Source organism: Musa acuminata, chromosome BXJ3-10 (genome assembly GCF_036884655.1).
Source record: "Musa acuminata AAA Group cultivar baxijiao chromosome BXJ3-10, Cavendish_Baxijiao_AAA, whole genome shotgun sequence".
NCBI classification, from domain to species: domain Eukaryota; kingdom Viridiplantae; phylum Streptophyta; class Magnoliopsida; order Zingiberales; family Musaceae; genus Musa; species Musa acuminata.
This window is the reverse complement of record NC_088358.1, coordinates 26,486,450-26,505,309: the sequence shown is the minus strand read 5'-3', so window position 1 is coordinate 26,505,309 and position 18,860 is coordinate 26,486,450. Positions and strand designations below refer to the sequence as shown.

Sequence of the window (18,860 nt, the reverse complement as noted above, 5' to 3'; positions counted from 1 at the left end):
GAATGTTCTAAACACATCGATTTGAACCAAAACGGACCCGATCGAGGCTGAAATCAAGTCGAATCGAACCCGAGTCAGGTTTTCGTTGCCCTCTCTAATCAAAAAACGGTGTTGGGAAATAAGGAGGCTTTGTGCAATATCCGTACGCTTGAGCCCCCCCCAAATTTTGGTCCTCTCACTAAAATGATTTGCCTCCTCTCACCCACAATTGCTTGTCACATCTCACCAATTTGTGATCCCCACGTATAAATCCAATACCAATAAATTTCCCCTGAGGGTTGCCATCTATATGATTCAAATCTTTAGGTGGTGGGACTCACCTAAGGTGACCACATTGACATCCATATCCACATTATTGTGTTCACAAATCAATCTCATTGTACCTTAGACTTGGACTACATTGCCTACTTGATCCAAGCCTTTTGTGTACCAAAGTCACCACTCATCCATCATCCTCTGTTCCATCTCAAACACCACACCTTGTGTGTTCTACATCCACTCCATGGAGAACATAACATAGAAAGATAAACTTTGCAATAGCACAGATTGAATATTGGTTATAGGTTTCAAAAATCCCAATATTATTAATTTTAATCGATAGTTAGTGTAAACACATTGAAAATTTCATTGGTTAATATTAAAGAACCCAAGTTATTCAATACACTAATTAGTGACTACTCAAAACACATTAATGGAATTCTAAATGCTCATATATGTCAATGAGCCTCATATAAAATAGAGTTTTACATATGAACCCCCAGGCGAGGGCATATATGTAACGAAAAAAGTTATTGAGGAATTAATATGTAATTTAATATATGTCGAGGTTTAATGTGTAAAAGAGAACGTCCATAACATTTAAGGGAAGCCGTGTGGACTATAGAGAGAAAGAGAGAGGTGGTGGTGGAAAGCGCCGGAGTGGGGAGCCGCTAGATTTCCTCCGCCCGCCGATCCGATCGACCCACTACGTCCAGTCCGATCCCCAAGGGTTCGGGCTCGGCCACCGCTCCTAGGGTTTCGGTGGTCCTCCGACCCCTCCCCCACCGGCGCCACTATCCCTCTCTGATGCAAGCGCGCGCGGCCGCGGAGGACAGCGACAAGGAGGCCTTCGCGAAGAAGCCGCGCCACTGCAACGCCGAGATGCCACTCGCTGACGCGAACGACGACTCCTTTCTCTTTCCGGTGGAGGAGATCGTCCAGTTCCCGCTGCCGGGCTACGTCGCCCCCACTTCCATCAGCTTCAGCCCCGATGGGCGCCTGATCTCGTACCTCTTCAGCCCCGATGGCACCCTCCACCGCAAACTCTTCGCCTTTGACGTCGTCTCGGGTCGGCAAGAGCTGGCCTTTAGCCCGCCCGAAGGAGGGGGACTCGACGAGACCAATCTCTCGGTGGAGGAGAAGCTGAGGAGGGAGAGGTCGAGGGAGAGGGGATTGGGAGTCACGCGGTACCAATGGAAAGCGAGGTCTCCATCATCTTCTTGCTTTTCTCCGGAAAAGCCCACCATCATGGTGCCATTGCCCAATGGGGTCTGTGCTCTGCCCTATTTCTTGATTTAGTCGGTTAATAAGTCGATCGTAGTAAATGGGTCGACTGTAGTAAAAGAATTTGATTTGTTTTTTGCTACATGACATTTATCCGATTGTCAAAATGTTTTCTTTGTTGAAAGTTGTTATCCCTTGTGCCGCAATATCAATTAATCTTGAAATTTCTCGTCTAAGGTGTGATAGTGAATAATCTCTTTTCCAACAGGTCTATTTCCAGGAATTATGTGGCTCAGAACCAGAACTCAAGCTGCCATGTTCTGGTTCGCCAATTATTGACCCACATCTTTCGCCAGATGGAAGCATGCTTGCGTATGTTGGAGATGATGAGCTTCATGTTTTAAGTTTTTCACCTGGGGAGCCTAAGCTGCCTAACCAATTAACTTTTGGTGCAAGAGCAAATGGAAAGGTGAGATATTCATTGCTCGTTATAACAATGTATCCTTTTTTTATGACTTTTTTTTTTGGTTTGGAAATAATTATGATACTTGTGATTTGTTCATATTAACTTACAATATACATCTAATAAACTTTAAGATTAGGGTTACTTTTTAGAGAAAATATTCATTTATGGAGACATCATAAACAAAGATCTTCTCTTTTGCTATGTAAACATGTAATCGAAATTTTTTAGTGGATAAGTTTACGTTCTGAGAAGATTACAAGACATCTGAGTCATCTAACTGAGTTTCTGTTATTTTGTCTGTACAATTTTTCTGTTGTAGCTTGGTTGCCTAGTTATCAAACGTAGCAGGAATTATTGACTTGAACATCAGTTGCACATTGAATTTGATCCAATTCTCTCTTGGGTTTTTATTCCCAGAGGTGCTTGAAAGATTAGCACTTCAGAATATGATGATTCTTCAGGGGAAAATGCGGCTTCTTGCTCGTCAATATTGAATATGAAAATGAAAACTGTGTTCATGCAGGATAGTTTGTTTCAACCAGGCTAGGACTAGTTTGTTCATTACATTTGGTTTGGTTCTTTGAAATATGATCGAACTGGATTCTGTTGTGTTTCCATTTATTATTTCTTTATGCACAAAGGAACTGAGGGCAAGATGATTTTGGGCTAATTGGAAAGTTCCATCTTCAGACATGCACTTTGACCTAGAACAAAAGCTGTCGTCCGACATGCACCATCAAGGACTGCACCAGAGAAGTTTCAGTGCAATACAGGAATGATATCCTTGTAATGTTAATCTGCCGAATACCCTGTATGGATAAAGAGAACATGGTGGCACATTATGATTTGCCAGCAATGTTGTGGCCTATGTCAGAATAGTTGTGGTTTTCTCATTGCTGTCATGATACATAAGGCATTGTACTGAACCAGTCACTCTAGGTGTCATGACGCCCTAAATCCTTAAGACATTGCTAATCAGCACATCTGATAGTGATTTAACAAAGCATCATTATATACTTTGTTTTGATCTCAATAAGTTCTGTAAACACATTGAAGTATCTATAAATATTCTTGAAGGAGTATCTTTGAATAACACATATCAGACATGGTAGTCCATGGAGAAAGCTGATATAATGAAGAATTATTTGGAGAACATCTCTCGACCATAACTATTTAGCCAATTTGGAAGTCAACTGTTCTTTGAAGTATTTGTATGTAGGCACTGAAAACAGCGCATGTTAATATCTCTCCATATTTTGAATGTCTCAGCTGTCAAGTAATAATCTTATTATCTTATGGGCAACAAACCTTAGCCTGGATCTTTAAATGTCCATATTCATTCCATATACATTGTGGCTTGCTTCTGGCAAAACATATTGTTTGCATGAATATTTTAGTGACCATGTTTATGTACAGTATCTGACAGGTCTGATCTGTTTTCTGTTTTCAGACTCATGGTCTCGCTGAATACATCGCACAGGTGCTAACTTTCTCCTTTCGTCTGTGATTAAATTAATTCTCAAATGCTATAGTGCATTATGATAAACTTCTTATCTGCTGACTGATTGCTTTCGGCTACAGGAAGAGATGGATCGGAAGACTGGATTCTGGTGGTCTCCCGATAGCAAATATATTGCATTCGCTGAAGTTGATTCAGCTGAGATACCTCTTTTCAGAATTATGCATCAGGGAAAAAATTCAGTTGGCTCAGATGCACAAGAAGACCATGCCTACCCTTTTGCTGGAGCAGCTAATGTGAAAGTTCGACTTGGAGTTGTTCCTTCTTCTGGAGGAGAAGTTACTTGGATGGACCTTATTTGCGGGTTACAAGATGATGCTGGTGGTGATGAAGAGTATCTAGCTAGAGTCAATTGGATGCCTGATAATTCTCTTACAGCTCAAGTCCTCAGCAGGTCCCATTCCAAATTGAAGATTTTTAAGTTTGATATTCAGACCGGAAAGAAAAAGGTCTTATTTGTAGAAGAGCATGAGACATGGATAAACTTGCATGACTGCTTCACACCTCTAGACAAAGGAGTGAATTGTTCGTCTGGTGGTTTCATTTGGGCTAGTGAAAAGACTGGTTTTAGACATCTCTACCATCATGACAATAATGGAGTTTGCTTGGGGCCTCTTACCCAGGGTAATTGGATGGTTGAGCAAATTGCTGGCATAAATGAAAATGCAGGTCTTCTCTACTTCACTGGCACGGTGGATGGACCATTAGAATCTAACTTATACTGTACAAAGCTTTTTCCAGATTGGAACCTTCCCTTACAACAACCAGTGAGGTTGACTCAGGGTAGGGGAAGACATGCAGTGGTTCTTGATCATCAGATGCAGAGATTTGTTGATGTCCACGATTCTTTGAACTCTCCACCTAGAGTAATACTTTGTTCTTTACACGATAGAAGTGTAATAACTCCTTTATTTGAGCAGCCTCTTAGCATTCCTTGTTGTAGGAAGCTACAACTTCTATCACCAGAGATTGTGCAAATATCTGCAAAAGATGGCACAGTTTTATATGGGGCGTTATACAAACCTGATGCAAGGAAATTTGGGCCACCTCCATATAAAACATTAATCAATATTTATGGTGGTCCAAGTGTTCAACTTGTAGTTGATTCATGGATAAATACAGTTGACATGAGAGCTCAATACCTAAGGAATAAGGGAATCTTAGTATGGAAGGTAATCCTGCTTGCTATTTTCTTTCAGTTATGTCCAGGTTCATAAACTGCAATATGATATACATGATCTGTCAAATACATTTCTTGGTAACTGTTTTAAAAAAGCATATATACTAGTGGGATATTGTTGAGATAAACTTAATTTATTGGCTTTAACATATAGTCATTATTCTATATGATATCTAATACAAATTGTATGGTTCCAAAAAGTAGTGAACTTTTGAATTATTATTTCACAGCTTCAATTTTGAAACTGTAGATGGTCTTCATGCTCCATTCTTATCAAGCTTTCCAAAATATCTTGCTGGATCTAGAAGTTGGATGTTGTCTTATATTTCTTGATTTTTCATTATTGCTAAAATGATGGGTTTTTTTTTTCATGAATGTGAGGCGGAAACATAGTGAGATTAATACACAGATGACTATTTTGTGTTTATACTTCATAATGGTTAGGAGGAGGGAGATGAACCTAGTTGAATCAGATATTGTGCATGTAATTGAATATACACAAATATGGGACTTTGTGGTATGTATTGTTCTTATATAATGTGTCTTTCGAATCATAGGTTTTTGTTAGATACCTCAAGAAATAATTAGTTGTTTCATGTCGGCCTTTATTATGATAGACTTATGTTCTTATTAGTCTTTGTTACAGTTTTGGATTATCGCTAATGATGCCTCTCATGATTATCACTGCATTTTCCAGCTCGAGCTAATTGTCCTTTCTGTTGGCAGCTAGATAACAGAGGGACTGCAAGGCGAGGATTGGAGTTTGAGGGCCATATAAAGCACAGCTTCGGTCGTATAGATGCAGAAGATCAACTCACTGGTGCGGAGTGGCTTGTAAGGCAAGGGCTTGCCAAAGTGGATCACATTGGCTTATATGGTTGGAGCTATGGCGGTTTTCTGTCAGCAATGAGCCTGGCAAGGTTTCCTGACACTTTCCGGTGTGCAGTATCAGGTGCCCCGGTAACTTCATGGGATGGATATGACACATTCTACACTGAAAAATACATGGGCTTGCCCAAGGAAAATCCTGATGCCTATGAGTTTGGGTCGATCGTGCACCATGTGCACAAGATCAAAGGGAAGTTGATGCTTGTTCATGGAATGATCGATGAGAACGTTCACTTCAGGCACACAGCAAGACTTATCAACTCACTAATTGCAGCTGGTAAGCCGTATGAACTTCTGCTGTTTCCAGATGAACGGCACATGCCTCGTCGGCTTAGAGATCGTGTTCATATGGAAGAGAGAATTTGGGAATTTATCGAGAGAAATCTATGAATGGATCCATGTTTTTCCCTCATCGTCTGGTCGCAGTAGTCAGGTAGTATGTTGTATCGTCAAGGAGGCCCAAACTGTTTCACTTCTTCTCTAATAAAAGAGAATGAGGATCATTTTACTTATAGCGTTTCTTGAAAATAAGTCATTTGGGGTTTGGTTAATATACTGGTTGAAGTTTATATAGTTCCTGCTCAAAATATTACTGGTTGAAGTTTGATTTCCAGGAGAAATATGTGACAGCCAGAATTCATTTCTTGTTTGTGATTTGTTTTGAGATTACACTCTCGGAAGGCTAATTCATTTCCAGTGTATGTATGTGTTGTGTTCAACTATTGAATCTAAATCCCGGATTCTGAGGCCCAAGCTTCGGTCGAGTGGCCGAGACCTGGTCTTCCTATTTTTGAGCCGAGGAATAGCTCAAGAGCACTTCCCCATCAATGCATATGGTACGTGCGACGTCTCATCATTGGTACTCTGCCCACGGTATATAAAGTCTCCGCCAGGTGATCATATCCATATCATTCCTTTTCCGAAGCTGCGACATCGAAGAAGGAAAGAGAGAGAGAGAGAAGAGATGGCAGATCAATCTGAAGGTTAAGAAGGACGAGCTGGTGAGCAGGCTCAGGTAAGGCTATGCACGCCTATGCACGCCTAAGGTTAAGAAGGACAAGCTGGACGAGCTGGTCAGGCTGTGGGACAGGCTCAGGTAAGTTCTATGCACGCCTAGCGTTTGTGTTTATTCCCCAATAATTTGGTTGCAATGTGAAGGTTAAGAAGGACGAGCTGGTGAGCAGCGCACGAGACGCGGCCGAATCGTGCAAGCAGTCGTGCCAGGAGAGCAAGGAGCAGGCCGGCGGGGTGATGCACCAGACCGGGGAGAAGATGATGAACATGGCTCGGCGGGCAACTGATGCCATCAAGAATGCTGTGGGCATGGGAAGCAACACCGGCACCACCAAGCAGTAAGCAGTTGCTCTCTATTTCACGGGCTCAATATGTCCGCTAATTAGTACCTCACCACATCATTTTCCACTCTGTTCCAATTTTTTGTTCTCCTTTTAGATGCTAAATAAGAGAGCTCGGCCGTCATCTTTTGAGTTTATTTGTTGAGTCAATAAGTGCATAATATTGTTAATTTGCATACATAAAAGGGTGATTTTTCTGAAATTATTTTCCTTCTTTTTCTCAAAATATGATTATAATTGATGAGGGTAATAATAGCGATAAGACTCGGGTTGATCATAATTTCCTTCTTTTTCTCAAATTATTTTCCTTCTTTTTCTCAAAATATGATCATAATCTTTTTCTATCGATCTGACAGCACTTGGTCAACACGAATCGGAACGTCGACCGAGGCACATTAACATCCTGCTCACATCCTGCTCAGGCTCGATCCTTCACATCACGTCACGCCAACGTCGATGTCAGACGTTACCAGGAGTATGATCCTGCTCCCTACGAGCGGGCACATCAGGCAACGATAACCTTCACTATAAAAACCCTCGCGCTCCGAGAAAGTGAGGGATGAGAGAAGATGACAGAAAAAACCCCTTACGACTATTCACTGACTTGATCATCGGAGGGGTCAGGTCAAGCTCTCCCGACCCGACCTGTGTGTAGGTGCGAAAACGGAGGCCTCCCGCTAGACGCCCAAGCGAGGAGCCCCTTCTCGGAGGAAACGGTGACCCCTTCGCGATCGGACCATCGCAATCGGTCTTCTGCAGTCCCAAGGGTCGTCCCAGGAAGATCCCCCATCATTCAGACCCGAACCAAGCCGCGTCGGCCCCGAGACCACGACTTAAAGTTGTTTACACCAACAATAATAGTGACTCTTATTTTATGTACGTAAATGCTCTCATCACCTTAGTCTCATCACGAGGATCATGAGGCTCTATCGTCTCTATGCATATAAAGTTCGTCGTCTTCATCTCATACTCTCATCGTGGGGTCTTATCCGTCCTTCCTCATCCATCGACTTTATCCCTATTCTCGCTTATCTTTTGTCGTGTATTGCCCTCATCTCCTATTGCCATCCCGAGACTTCATTCATCCTTCTTTGTTTATCGTTTGCTTCCAATATTATTATCGTCTATACTCTCAATAATATTTATATAATTATAAAAAATAGAAGATATTATATATCAAAAAATATATTAGAGAAAAACTTCACGAAAATCACCCAATATAAAATATCTTGGAATGTATGGTTACCACAAATATAAAGTGATAATTTACACACAATATTATGCATATATTTTATATAAAATATAAAATTCCAACCCCTACAAGCATAATAAATATATACTATCCCCAATTGAGTGGGGAATCATTATAGCATAATAATTATATTCATGCTGATGGCTCATCAATATCCCTACAAGCAGCTCAGCTTGGTGTCACCATTACTGCCCACCGTTCACCCATTAAATTCTAACCCCTCACCTCCTGACACATTTCACTGCTCTCGCCACCGTCTTCCCCCATCCATGGTTTTAGTTGCACGGGGGTGCATTGTTTCTTCCCACCGACACCGCCACACGAAGTCCCCACCAATACAGAGAAAAAGCATCAGGAGGAGGAGAAGAGAGCAGCCACTGGAAACAAAACAATGGCAGCACCACGTGAGTCCTCAGGAGTCAGGAAATTTCCCCTCTCTTCCAATCAAGTATTCCTCCACCTTTTAGCCTTCGGCTTTTCAATGGGGGCCTGCGTCGGATTCCTTTCATCCTCCCTGTGAGTGAAGGCGTGGGGTGGGCAGAGTACTGCAGACTGATACAACTGTTCTTGTGGCTCTTGTCACCATTTTTGTTGTCCATAGTAATCAACAACAGGTCACACACAGTTTTGGAAATTGTGGGCCACATCAGTGTCCCAGAAGACTTTGCTTGTTCATAGATATCTTCTGGACACAGCACTGACCTCCATTAGAGTCATCTGTTGGTGTCCATGATAGCAGCAGGTGGGAAGATAACCAAGCACGTAATAATCCTTGTATTCTATATGAAGATGGTGTTAACATGGCGCCAGAAACATTGCAGTATTTTACTTATTGGAAGGACATCCTTAGATTCTTATACTCATCATGCTTATGTTGTCTTTATCCATTCCCAAAAACTGCACTTGAATCCACGTACGAAAAGGCCAAAACAACTCTTATTCCAAGGAAAAGAAGGCTTTAAGATATCCATCTCCACTCCATTTGAGATATAGATGAGACCATGAGGATGTTGCAGAGAAAAGTCAACAGATTGAACAGTGCGTAGTTATCAATCGAAGTTCAGCAGATTGCAATTATTCTCTTTCTGAAGAATTCCAATAAAAACATCTTAAAAAGAAAATAAAAAAGGCAAAATAAACCTATATCGTACACAAACAAAGAGGTCACATATAGAACAAAGGCAATGATAACATTTAGAAGAAGGAAGGGATGGGATGGGATGGGATGAGTGGCCATTTACACGGATAAGCCAGACAAGAAGGCCACTCCAGTTGAAGGCAGCCATGAGGAGCCGTAGATGAACTGAGCCACCGTGAACTTGCTCGCCTCCTCCGGCAGCGTGATCACCCGGTACCCTGGCCATGTCACCCGCTTCCCCACCGCACCCCCCGGCCCGTAATTCATGTACTCCCCGTAGTAGAGCGTGTCCAGGGCGAAGGTGGCGTTCCACTCCAGCCACCCCGCTTGGTGGATGTGATCCTCCATGTACGACATCATGTACACCACCCTGGAGTACAGCTTCCACGGCCGGCCCAGGTAGGTGGAATAGCTGGCCTTCACCGGCTCCAGGTCTGCCGCCGCCACCACCCGGCACGCGTGGATGGAGATTCCGGTGTTCTGGTTGGGGTCCTTGCGGTTCTGCGCCGTGATGGTGTTCTTCTGCATGTCCATCGGCTTCCGTGCCCACAGGCTGCAGTTCTGTAGCACCACCGCCGCGTTGCCGAAGATGAAGTCGACGGTGCCGTAGATGTCGCATTCCCGGAAGAACTGCCGCTGCGAGTGCACGTACAGAGTGTCCTGGTAGCCGATGACGTTGCAGCGGTAGACCACCGCGTGGTCGGCCCCCACGCGGAGCGCCACCGCCTGGTGCTTCTCCGGCCCTGCCCAGTTCTGTATCGTGATGTCCCTCATTATAAACCCCGTCCCCGTCGCCGCTGCCAATCATTACAGAGTCAACCAATTTATTCTCCTTCCTTCGATTCGGTTGAATTCAATGATGGGAATTCACTGTGAAGTGACACATACCGAAGGTGGCGGTATGGAAGGTGGTGAAGTTGTCGTAGACGCTTCGCGATCCGGCTATGATAGTTTGGTTTTTGCCGTCGCCGATGAACATGAGGTTCGTCTTCTTTCTTCCGACTTTGATGTTCTCGTAGTACCGGCCGGCCTTGATGTAGATGATGATGCGGCGGCTGCTGTACTCCGGCGCGGCCTTCACGGCGTCCACGATGGACGTGTAGGTGCCATTTCCGTCCTTGGACACGACCATGTCTGCCTGAATGTCCGCCGCCGGTACCTGAAGCAGCCGCCGGTCCTTCTTCGCCACCCATGCCGGAAATCCATCGTCGACGTCGATGGCGTTCAGGAGCTTCCTCTTCTTGTTGTGGATGGGAATGCCGGTGAAGTCCTCGTTACGGCTCACGCCGGAGAAGATGGCCAGGCAGTTGCTGACAAGCTCGGTGAGGTCCTTCAGCTGGTTCGCCATGTGCTTCTTGACGTAGATGTCTTTGACCGGTTGCAGACCTTCATTGCACGTGTCCTGGTTCGTGAGCGCGCCGCTGAGCCAGGTGAGCACGTCCTCGCTGGAGACGGCCTTGACCCGGGCCTGCGAGGACGGGGACACGACGAGGAGCGAGTTGGACAGCAGGTCGAGGGAGTGGTCGAGCAGCTCCATACAGTCGTCGTATGCGGAACGGGCCAGAGTGTCCATGGCGGCGCCGGCGATGGCGGAGGCGCCGTGGATGGCAGCTCCGACACGATGGAGCGTCATGTTGACCGAGACGTGCACGAGGTCGCGTTCCCCGGCCGCCTCGAGCGCGCCGGGGAAGTCGAGCAGCGAGCTCACGCACAGAGCGGGGTACCGAGTCCGGCCGCACGCCCTGGAGATGGCCTGGCTAGGGGCCCGGCGGCGCGCCGGCGAGACCGACGGGATCCGGCCGCGGAAGAACAGCGCGACCGAGACGCCGGAAGCGGCGAGCAGGAGGACAGCGACGAAGGCGAGCCAAAGCAACACCCGCTTGCGCGTGCTCGGCGCGTCGCGACTCGGTTCCAGATCGGAAACAGAGAGGATCGACTCGGACGATCCCAGTCGGCCGTAGCCCATCGTATAAGGCTGCTGTTGAGAAAGCGAAGGGAGTTGAGGTGAAAGATGAGAAAGAGTCGCAAAAGGGGAAGAAGATGTCAGCGAGGGTTATAAGGAAAGCCGAGCGAGGTGAAGGCAGCAGCAGTCCGGTGAGATGTCCACCTCCTGCAGCATTAGCTGTCTTCAACCGGGTGGTCAGGTTTCCATGGGCCAAAGAACCCCATTTGCTTTGCAGGATCTGTACGTACCATCAATCCCTGCTAAATAATGTTTCCCTTATCTTTCACTCGGAGTGCTTTACCACGGCAGAAGAACAGCAATGCATCGTGAGGGACGACTATAAACATCCAAGTCAGAGGTAATCCAAGTCAATGGAGGCTCAATCTACAGGATCTTCTGGCACCCACGGGAAGTGAAAGGAGCAGAGACGAGACACCACATGTGAGGATTTATAGTGAGCACATGAACGGAACGCTCTGTCGACGCCCAAAACACACGCACAGTGGCTTGTGAATGCAGGTATCATTGTTTCTGTGTACGTGTCTACTACAATAGTACAATGTACATTCTCAAACATTTACATTATAAATCGAATTAGATTTCACATATGAAATGGCACCAAATGGGTGGGTGGCGTCACCTTTAATTTTCTGCCCATACATCGGACTCGACAGCAAAAGATGAAGGAATCACAAAGCGTACATTTACTTGTGTACACATTTCTTCGCTTGGCTTCGGGACTACTCCACGCCAGACAATGTCTCCTCGGCTAATCTCTACGTGACGTCGAGTATATGCTTGTGGATGGAGTACTCATTTCTCCTCTTCTCTCGTCTATCGACATGAGTACGAAAGGATAAAATCATACGAATCCATACGATCAAATAATTTCTCATAAAACTATATATTTATATCTTTGAAGATAAATAATGACTTATCATAAATAATGATCGAAGAATAATGAAATCAAAGATGTGTAAAAGCTAAGAGGTCACAGTTATCAGTATATGTTGTTTGAGACTTGCATCTCTCTCACACAAACAATTTAAGTCGAGAAGAGGCAGTGGGAACCACAAGCAGAAGACATCCAAGCTGCAGCAGGCTGGCATGGAGCAGACCGTAATAAATGGCAATCAAACTCCATCCAAGTCCACAAAAAGGTGGCTTTGCACAAATAATTCGAGAGGAAGTGTGAGCATCAGCCAACCTTGGAAAGATAAAAGCTTCATCTCTGAAGTGCAATCCATATACGATGATGATGACAGACAAGGCTGACTGTTATGTAGCCCCATGCATTGTGCTCTGATGAATCACCGAAGGACTAATGGCTATTTTTAGTTGAAGCTTACACATCAACATCACGGAATTATGGATGACAGCCAGACTGGCTGGACCAGTCACGCTGATATCATTCGAGTTGATCGTTTCCTCCTCACGTCACAAAATTTGTTCACTCTATTTTTTTGTCTTCGTTATCACAGTGAAAATGGATCCCAATGTTAGATCGATATATGTATATCTGTAATTTCATAAACTAAATAAATATATTATTAGTTTGATGGTGGATTTTTACCATATCAAATTAAGAGTGAATTAAAATCAAGAATTTAATTTTTTTTATACATAAGTACATATACATATATTATAATGAATTAAAAGTGATGACGTAATTATCGGATAGCTTAGCGCGTAAAGACTTTGATAGATCATCGTAAGAACCTAAAAGTTCTTAGCTTGAATCATAACACCATGCAGACGTTGAAGAGATAGATTTTATAACTATTTTTAATTTTCTGCAACGATAAATATGGACATATTTCTTAGAAATAGGCAGCGTTTGACCGAAGTCGCCGAGGAATCGGACGCGGCTGAAGTGTAACACCGATCGGGATGGGTTTGCTTTGTATGATAGCCTTCACCTCTCGCTAAAGCCAGCGTCGATGACGACCAAAACACGTAGTCTACAGCGATAGCCACCACCTTCCCCACCTTCTATTAATTCCTCTGCTTCTTCTTCGATCCCCACCTCTCTCTCTCTCTCTCTGTTTACTCTTTGGTTCTATCACACACACAACGGTGTTGGGGAGAATCACATTAATCGGTGGAGGAGAACGAGAACGGGTAACAGATGAAAAGAATGGTTTGGTCTCGAGAAAACGCTGTCGATGGTTGCTTAGACACTCTCAAATCGGTAATCTTTCCACTTTCTTCTGTTTCTCCTGTCGATTAATATATTTAAATATTATGCATTAATTTCAAGCAAATCGACCGTGTGAGTCTCTTTGGAAACCAATCTACCTTTATCTTTCTTATTGGATACAACTTTTTCTTCTTGGATCAAACGTCTTCTGCATCCATTGATCACTCGCCAAGAATGTAGGGAAATCAAACCTAACGACGATCAAAAGTAGTCTTTTGTCTGACCTGACATGTTAAGAGCCTGAATCGGAAATAAAAGGCATTTAAATCAACCTATGAACGAGCTAAATGCGCTAGTTTTCTCTGCCTTTTCCAGCTTGCCCGGGACAGTGGAAGAAGAAGAAGAAGAAGAAGAAGAAGAAGAAGAAATGATGGTCATCCATCAGCGGAACCTGCGAGCGACGAGTTCGTATCGGCCCTGGCGGCCGGCATGGGTGCCAAGCTAATAGTAGAAGTCTCACCGGAGGCATCCCAATCCACGGGAGCCCTCGCCGCTGCAGCTCGACAAACCGGAGGCAGACTCGTCTGCATCATACCGGAGGAGGTGTCGCTCGCTCCCACTAAAGATGTCGTCGAGGAGTTCGGCGTGGACGACGCGGTGGAGTTCAAGGTGGGCGACCCGTATCACGAGCACATCGACTGCTCTTTGGTGGGCTGCAAGTTCGGTGGCGGTCGCTAACCGCCTACGGGGAGGGAAGGAGGGGCCGATAGGAGAAGGGATGGAAGTGACGATGATAGGGAAGATTGAGGAGGTGGGAAGGACGGGGACGACGGCAGGCGGCGTGGAACGGCGGAAGAGCGCCAAGGGATCAGGGCGGAGGAGGCCGCGCAGCAAAAGCAGATGGGTGAGGAAGATCGATGAGAGGGGAGAGGAGCACTTCTTTAGGTTACCCATTTCCCTTGAACCTGTACGCGTATCGGGTGGCGGCAGCAGGCGAGAAGAAGATGATGACGGTGATGAGCCATGAAGTACTACTAAAGGTTGATGGGATATAAACAGGAATAACCTTTGTATAGGAACAAATACTAGAAGACCAAAATACGCAGCGGAATAAAATGGAAACACAATCAAACAGAACACCAAGATATACGTGGAAAACCCCTTCAATGTGAAGGGTAAAAACCACGGGACAAACTAGAGATAATCCACTATGAGAATAATGAATATACAAATCTCAATCTCTTGCCCAAAACCTAAGCAACAACCACAAGAGAATAACTGGGATACAATGATCACGTTACTGCCCACAATATCTAAAACCTCCCAAGTAATCACAGCAAGAGCCTACTGTAGATTTGATCTAACCTGAGATGAGAACACTGCTAGATGATTGTGAACAGTCTCTCTGCGTTGTCCTTGTCTTCTTCCCTTTCTTTCTCTTCCTCTTCTGCCTTGTTCTCCTTCTTCTCTTTGGAATCTCGTCGCTACAAAGATATGCCTCGTTGCTGCCTTTTTATAGCTTTAATCTGCCTCTAAAACGCAGCCACCACACCCCCCTAATCTTAATTAGGGTTAGTTTAAGAGGGGGTGTGAGCTGTGGGCTGATAAAGCCCACATGGGCTGAATATGGGCCATCAGCCCAACAACCTCCCCCTTCAGCCCATAAGGGAGGCTGTCCCATGACTCCTCAATGTGAAGCCATACCGACCAACTGTCGGCATATCTCATGTCTTTCTTTTGTTAAGGTCTTCGTCAACATGTCTACTCCGTTGTCATCTGTATGAATTTTCTGAAGCTGCAACTGCTTCTCTTCAAATACATTTCGAATCCAGTGGTATCTGACATCTATATGCTTTGACTTGGAATGAAACATTGGGTTCTTACACAAATGGATGACACTCTGGCTGTCACAATGCATCACATAATTTTCCTGTTTCAGCCCCAATTCTTGTAAGAATTCTTTCATCCATAACATTTCTTTGCATACCTCTGTAGCAGCAATATATTCTGCTTCTGTGGTGGAGAAAGCAATACACCTTTGTAACCTGGATTGCCATGACACAGCTCCCCCTGTTAACGCAGGTGGTCCACCTCCAAAGCTTAAACAAACCTTAAAGCTCCCTCTGAGATATCTAAAAATCCACTTCACTGCTGCCCAGTGCTCTTTGCCTGGATTTGCAAGAAATCTGCTAGTAACACCCACTGCATATGCGATGTCTGGCCTCGTACATACCATTGCATACATTAAACTTCCAACTGCTGAAGCATAAGGAACCTTTTGCATTTTCTCCTTCTCCTCATCACTTGACGGACTCTGTTCTGAGCACAACTTGAAGTGACCTAGTATTTGCTTTGCTGGCCCCATGTCCTTCATTGCAAAAGACTCACTCAGTTCCTTCTTCAACCTATCAATTTTAGACATATCTTTTCCAAGAATAAGTATGTCATCAACATAGAGTAAGAGAATAATAAAATTCTCACCAAACCATTTGATGTACACACAATGATCTGAAGCCGTTCTTTTGTATCCATTTTCTGTCATAAATGAATCAAACTTTCTGTACCACTGTCTTGGAGCTTGCTTTAGCCCATACAAGCTCTTCTTCAACTTGCAGACAAAATTATCTTTACCTTTGACTTTGAAGCCTTCTGATTGCTCCATATAAATTTCCTCCTCCAAATCACCATGAAGGAAAGCTGTCTTCACATCTAACTGCTCAACCTCCAAGTCCTGGCTAGCAGCAATACCAAGAGCAACACGAATAGAAGACATTTTAACAACAGGAGAAAATATCTCTTCAAAGTCAATACCTTTCTTTTGACCAAAGCCTTTCACAACCGATCTAGCTTTGTACTTTGGTTGAGAACAATATTCTTGAGTCTTCAACCTAAAAACCCACTTGTTCTTCAAGGCCTTCATTCCATTTGGTAGCAGCACCAAATCATAAGTGTGGTTCTTCTGAAGAGCATCCATCTCTTTCTGCATAGCAACTAACCACTTCTCTTTCTGCTCACTCTCAACTGCTTCCTGGTAACTCTCTGGTTCACCTGCATCAGTAAGCATCACATACTCATCTGTAGAGTATCTTTTGGAAGGTTGACGTTGTCTAGAAGATCTTCTCAATTGAGGTTCTGCGGGAACTTGCTCTCCTACTTCTTCTTGCTCAACATGTCCTGCAGGTAAATCAATATCAGGCTCTACACTATTTTCCTGCACATCTCCCCCATCACCCTGATATACTGGAGGAATAACTGGGTCACAATCTGCTAATCCTTCTACAGAAGTCTTGGCTGGTGCCTTCTTCTTCAAATCCTCAAAGGTTTGATCCTCAAAGAAGACCACATCTCTACTCCTGAACACCTTCTGCTTTTCTGGATCCCAAAGCCTGTAACCAAACTGATCATGTGAGTAACCAAGAAAAATACATTCTTTAGACTTACCATCTAGCTTGGACCTCTCATTATCTGGAACATGTGCAAATGCACGACAACCAAACACTCTCAAATGCCTGTAGGAAACATCTTTCCCTGACCATACATGCTCTGCAACATCACCATCTAGGGCTGTACATGGTGATAAGTTGATCACATCAACTGCAGTCCTCAAAGCCTCATCCCAAAACCTTTTGGGTAGCTTGGCCTGTGAAAGCATACATCTGATCTTTTCCATGATGGTGCGGTTCATCCTCTCTGCAATTGCATTATGCTGAGGTGTACCAGGAACTGTCATCTCATGTTGGATCCCATGCGACCTGCAATAGTCGTTAAACAATCCCATATACTCACCACCATTATCTGATCTTATGCATTTCAATTTCCTTTCTGTCTCCCTTTCAACCCTGGCATGAAACTCTTTGAAGACATTAATAACCTGATATTTGGTCTTCAAAGCATAAGCCCAAACTTTCCTGGAAAAATCATCTATAAAAGTGACAAAATAAAGTGCACCACTTATACCAAGAACATCAACAGATCCACCAGGAGTTTTTGTCCTCAAAGGACCACATACATCTGTATAAACACGGTCTAAGGCATGCATTTTTCTAGACAAAGCAGCACTAGCAAATGAAACTCTATGTTGTTTACCAGCCAAACAATCAATACAAGGGTTCATATGTATACCTCTGAGATCTGGTAATACCTCTCTCTTGGAAAGAGCTTGCAGCCCCTTCTCGCTCATGTGTCCCAATCGCCTATGCCACAACTCCATACTGAAGTCTTTCTCTGTAGCATTTAACTGCTCACCATAAGCTTTAGCCTGCAACCTGTACAAAGTATGACATTTCTTTCCATTAGCTATAACAAGAGAACCCTTACTGAGCTTCCATTGCCCTCTGTGAAATCTGCTTTCATACTCTTCATCATCTAGTCTTCCAACTGAAATTAAATTTAGCCTCAAGTCAACCACATGCCTCACATCCTTAAGTACCAACTTACAGCCAAGGTTGGTCTTTAAATGGATATCACCCATGCCAATGATGTCTGCTGTGCCATAGTTGCCCATCTTGACAACACCAAAGTTTCCAGACCTGTATGTAGCAAAAAACTCCCTCCGTGGTGTAGCATGATAAGAAGCACCTGTGTCAATCACCCACTCAAGATCCTGACACACACAAGAAAAAATATCATCAGAAGGAGACAAAATCAAATAATCACCACCCTGCACTGTAGCTGTAGTATTATCCTTTGACTCTGTAGACTCCACTTCTTTTCCCTTTTTCTTGTTCTTCTTAGGTTGCTTACATTGGTTCTTGTAATGTCCTTTCTCACCATAGTTATAGCAAACAATATCTTTTCTTGATCTTGACTTGCTCCTATCCATACGTGAACTGCTTCTAGACTTTGACCTTCCTCTGTTCTCTGAGATAAGTGCCTGTGAATCATTCTGAGATGTTGCCGAACTCTTTCTTCTCAACTCCTCATTCAACAAACTGCTTGTTACTTGACTCATAGTGACAATACCATCTGGCGCAGAATTACTAAGGGAAACCACCAGTGTCTCCCAACTTTCTGGTAATGAACTGAGAAGTAACAATGCCTGCAACTCATCATCAAGAGACATTCTCATAGAGGATAACTGGTTAGTAATACTCTGCATTTCATTCAAATGCTCAGCAATAGAAGCACCCTCTCTATATTTTAGGTTCACAAGTTTTCTGATCAAAAAAGCTTTGTTGCCAGTTGTTTTTCTTTCATAGAGACTTTCCAATTTTTTCCAAAGAGAATATGCAGAAATTTCAGTAGAAACATGGTGAAATACGCTATCATCAAGCCACTGTCTAATAAATCCAATTGTTTTTCGATCTAACCTCTTCCACTCATCATCTATCATAGTTGTAGGTTTTGCACTATCCCCTTGCAAAGGTCCATACAAATCTTTGCAATACAAGAGATCTTCCATTCTTGGTTTCCATATCATTCAATTATTTCCATTCAAACTAATCATGCGAGAAATATTACTGGCCTCCATGTTCAAATACAAAAATTAAATCACC

At 43.9% G+C, this 18,860-nt stretch overlaps 2 protein-coding genes across 3 annotated transcripts; one reads left to right on the top strand and one right to left on the bottom strand.

The window, feature by feature from the left end:
* The first annotated feature begins 886 nt into the window (after positions 1 to 886).
* LOC135583548 (uncharacterized) lies at positions 887 to 6,136 on the top strand. 2 transcript variants are annotated; one of them, XM_065172030.1, is made up of 5 exons: positions 887 to 1,527; positions 1,751 to 1,951; positions 3,399 to 3,428; positions 3,530 to 4,639; positions 5,374 to 6,136. In XM_065172030.1, exons 1-5 carry the CDS (start codon positions 1,066 to 1,068, stop codon positions 5,923 to 5,925), a joined length of 2,355 nt encoding a protein of 784 aa, XP_065028102.1. In that variant the 5' UTR covers positions 887 to 1,065; the 3' UTR covers positions 5,926 to 6,136. The 2 variants fall into 2 exon arrangements, with proteins under 2 accessions (XP_065028102.1, XP_065028103.1); XM_065172031.1 differs by having other exon boundaries at positions 893 to 1,527; positions 5,378 to 5,649.
* A 3,035-nt stretch (positions 6,137 to 9,171) lies between these two features.
* Positions 9,172 to 11,465, bottom strand: LOC135650940 (probable pectinesterase/pectinesterase inhibitor 34). The gene is made up of 2 exons (XM_065170661.1): positions 10,169 to 11,465; positions 9,172 to 10,077 (listed from the first exon to the last, which is right to left on the bottom strand). The coding sequence occupies exons 1-2, from the start codon at positions 11,244 to 11,246 to the stop codon at positions 9,380 to 9,382; spliced, it is 1,776 nt and encodes a 591-aa protein (XP_065026733.1). The 5' UTR covers positions 11,247 to 11,465; the 3' UTR covers positions 9,172 to 9,379.
* Positions 11,466 to 18,860: the final 7,395 nt, after the last annotated feature.

Coding starts and splice junctions, on each gene's coding strand:
- LOC135583548 (XM_065172030.1), top strand. CDS start 1,066: ATGCAAGCGCGCGCGGCCGCGGAGGACAGCGACAAGGAGGCCTTCGCG. Junction 1,952..3,398: donor GTGCAAGAGCAAATGGAAAG/GTGAGATATTCA, acceptor TTCTGTTTTCAG/ACTCATGGTCTCGCTGAATA. Junction 3,429..3,529: donor TCGCTGAATACATCGCACAG/GTGCTAACTTTC, acceptor TTTCGGCTACAG/GAAGAGATGGATCGGAAGAC.
- LOC135650940 (XM_065170661.1), bottom strand. CDS start 11,246: ATGGGCTACGGCCGACTGGGATCGTCCGAGTCGATCCTCTCTGTTTCC. Junction 10,078..10,168: donor CTTCCATACCGCCACCTTCG/GTATGTGTCACT, acceptor AATGATTGGCAG/CGGCGACGGGGACGGGGTTT.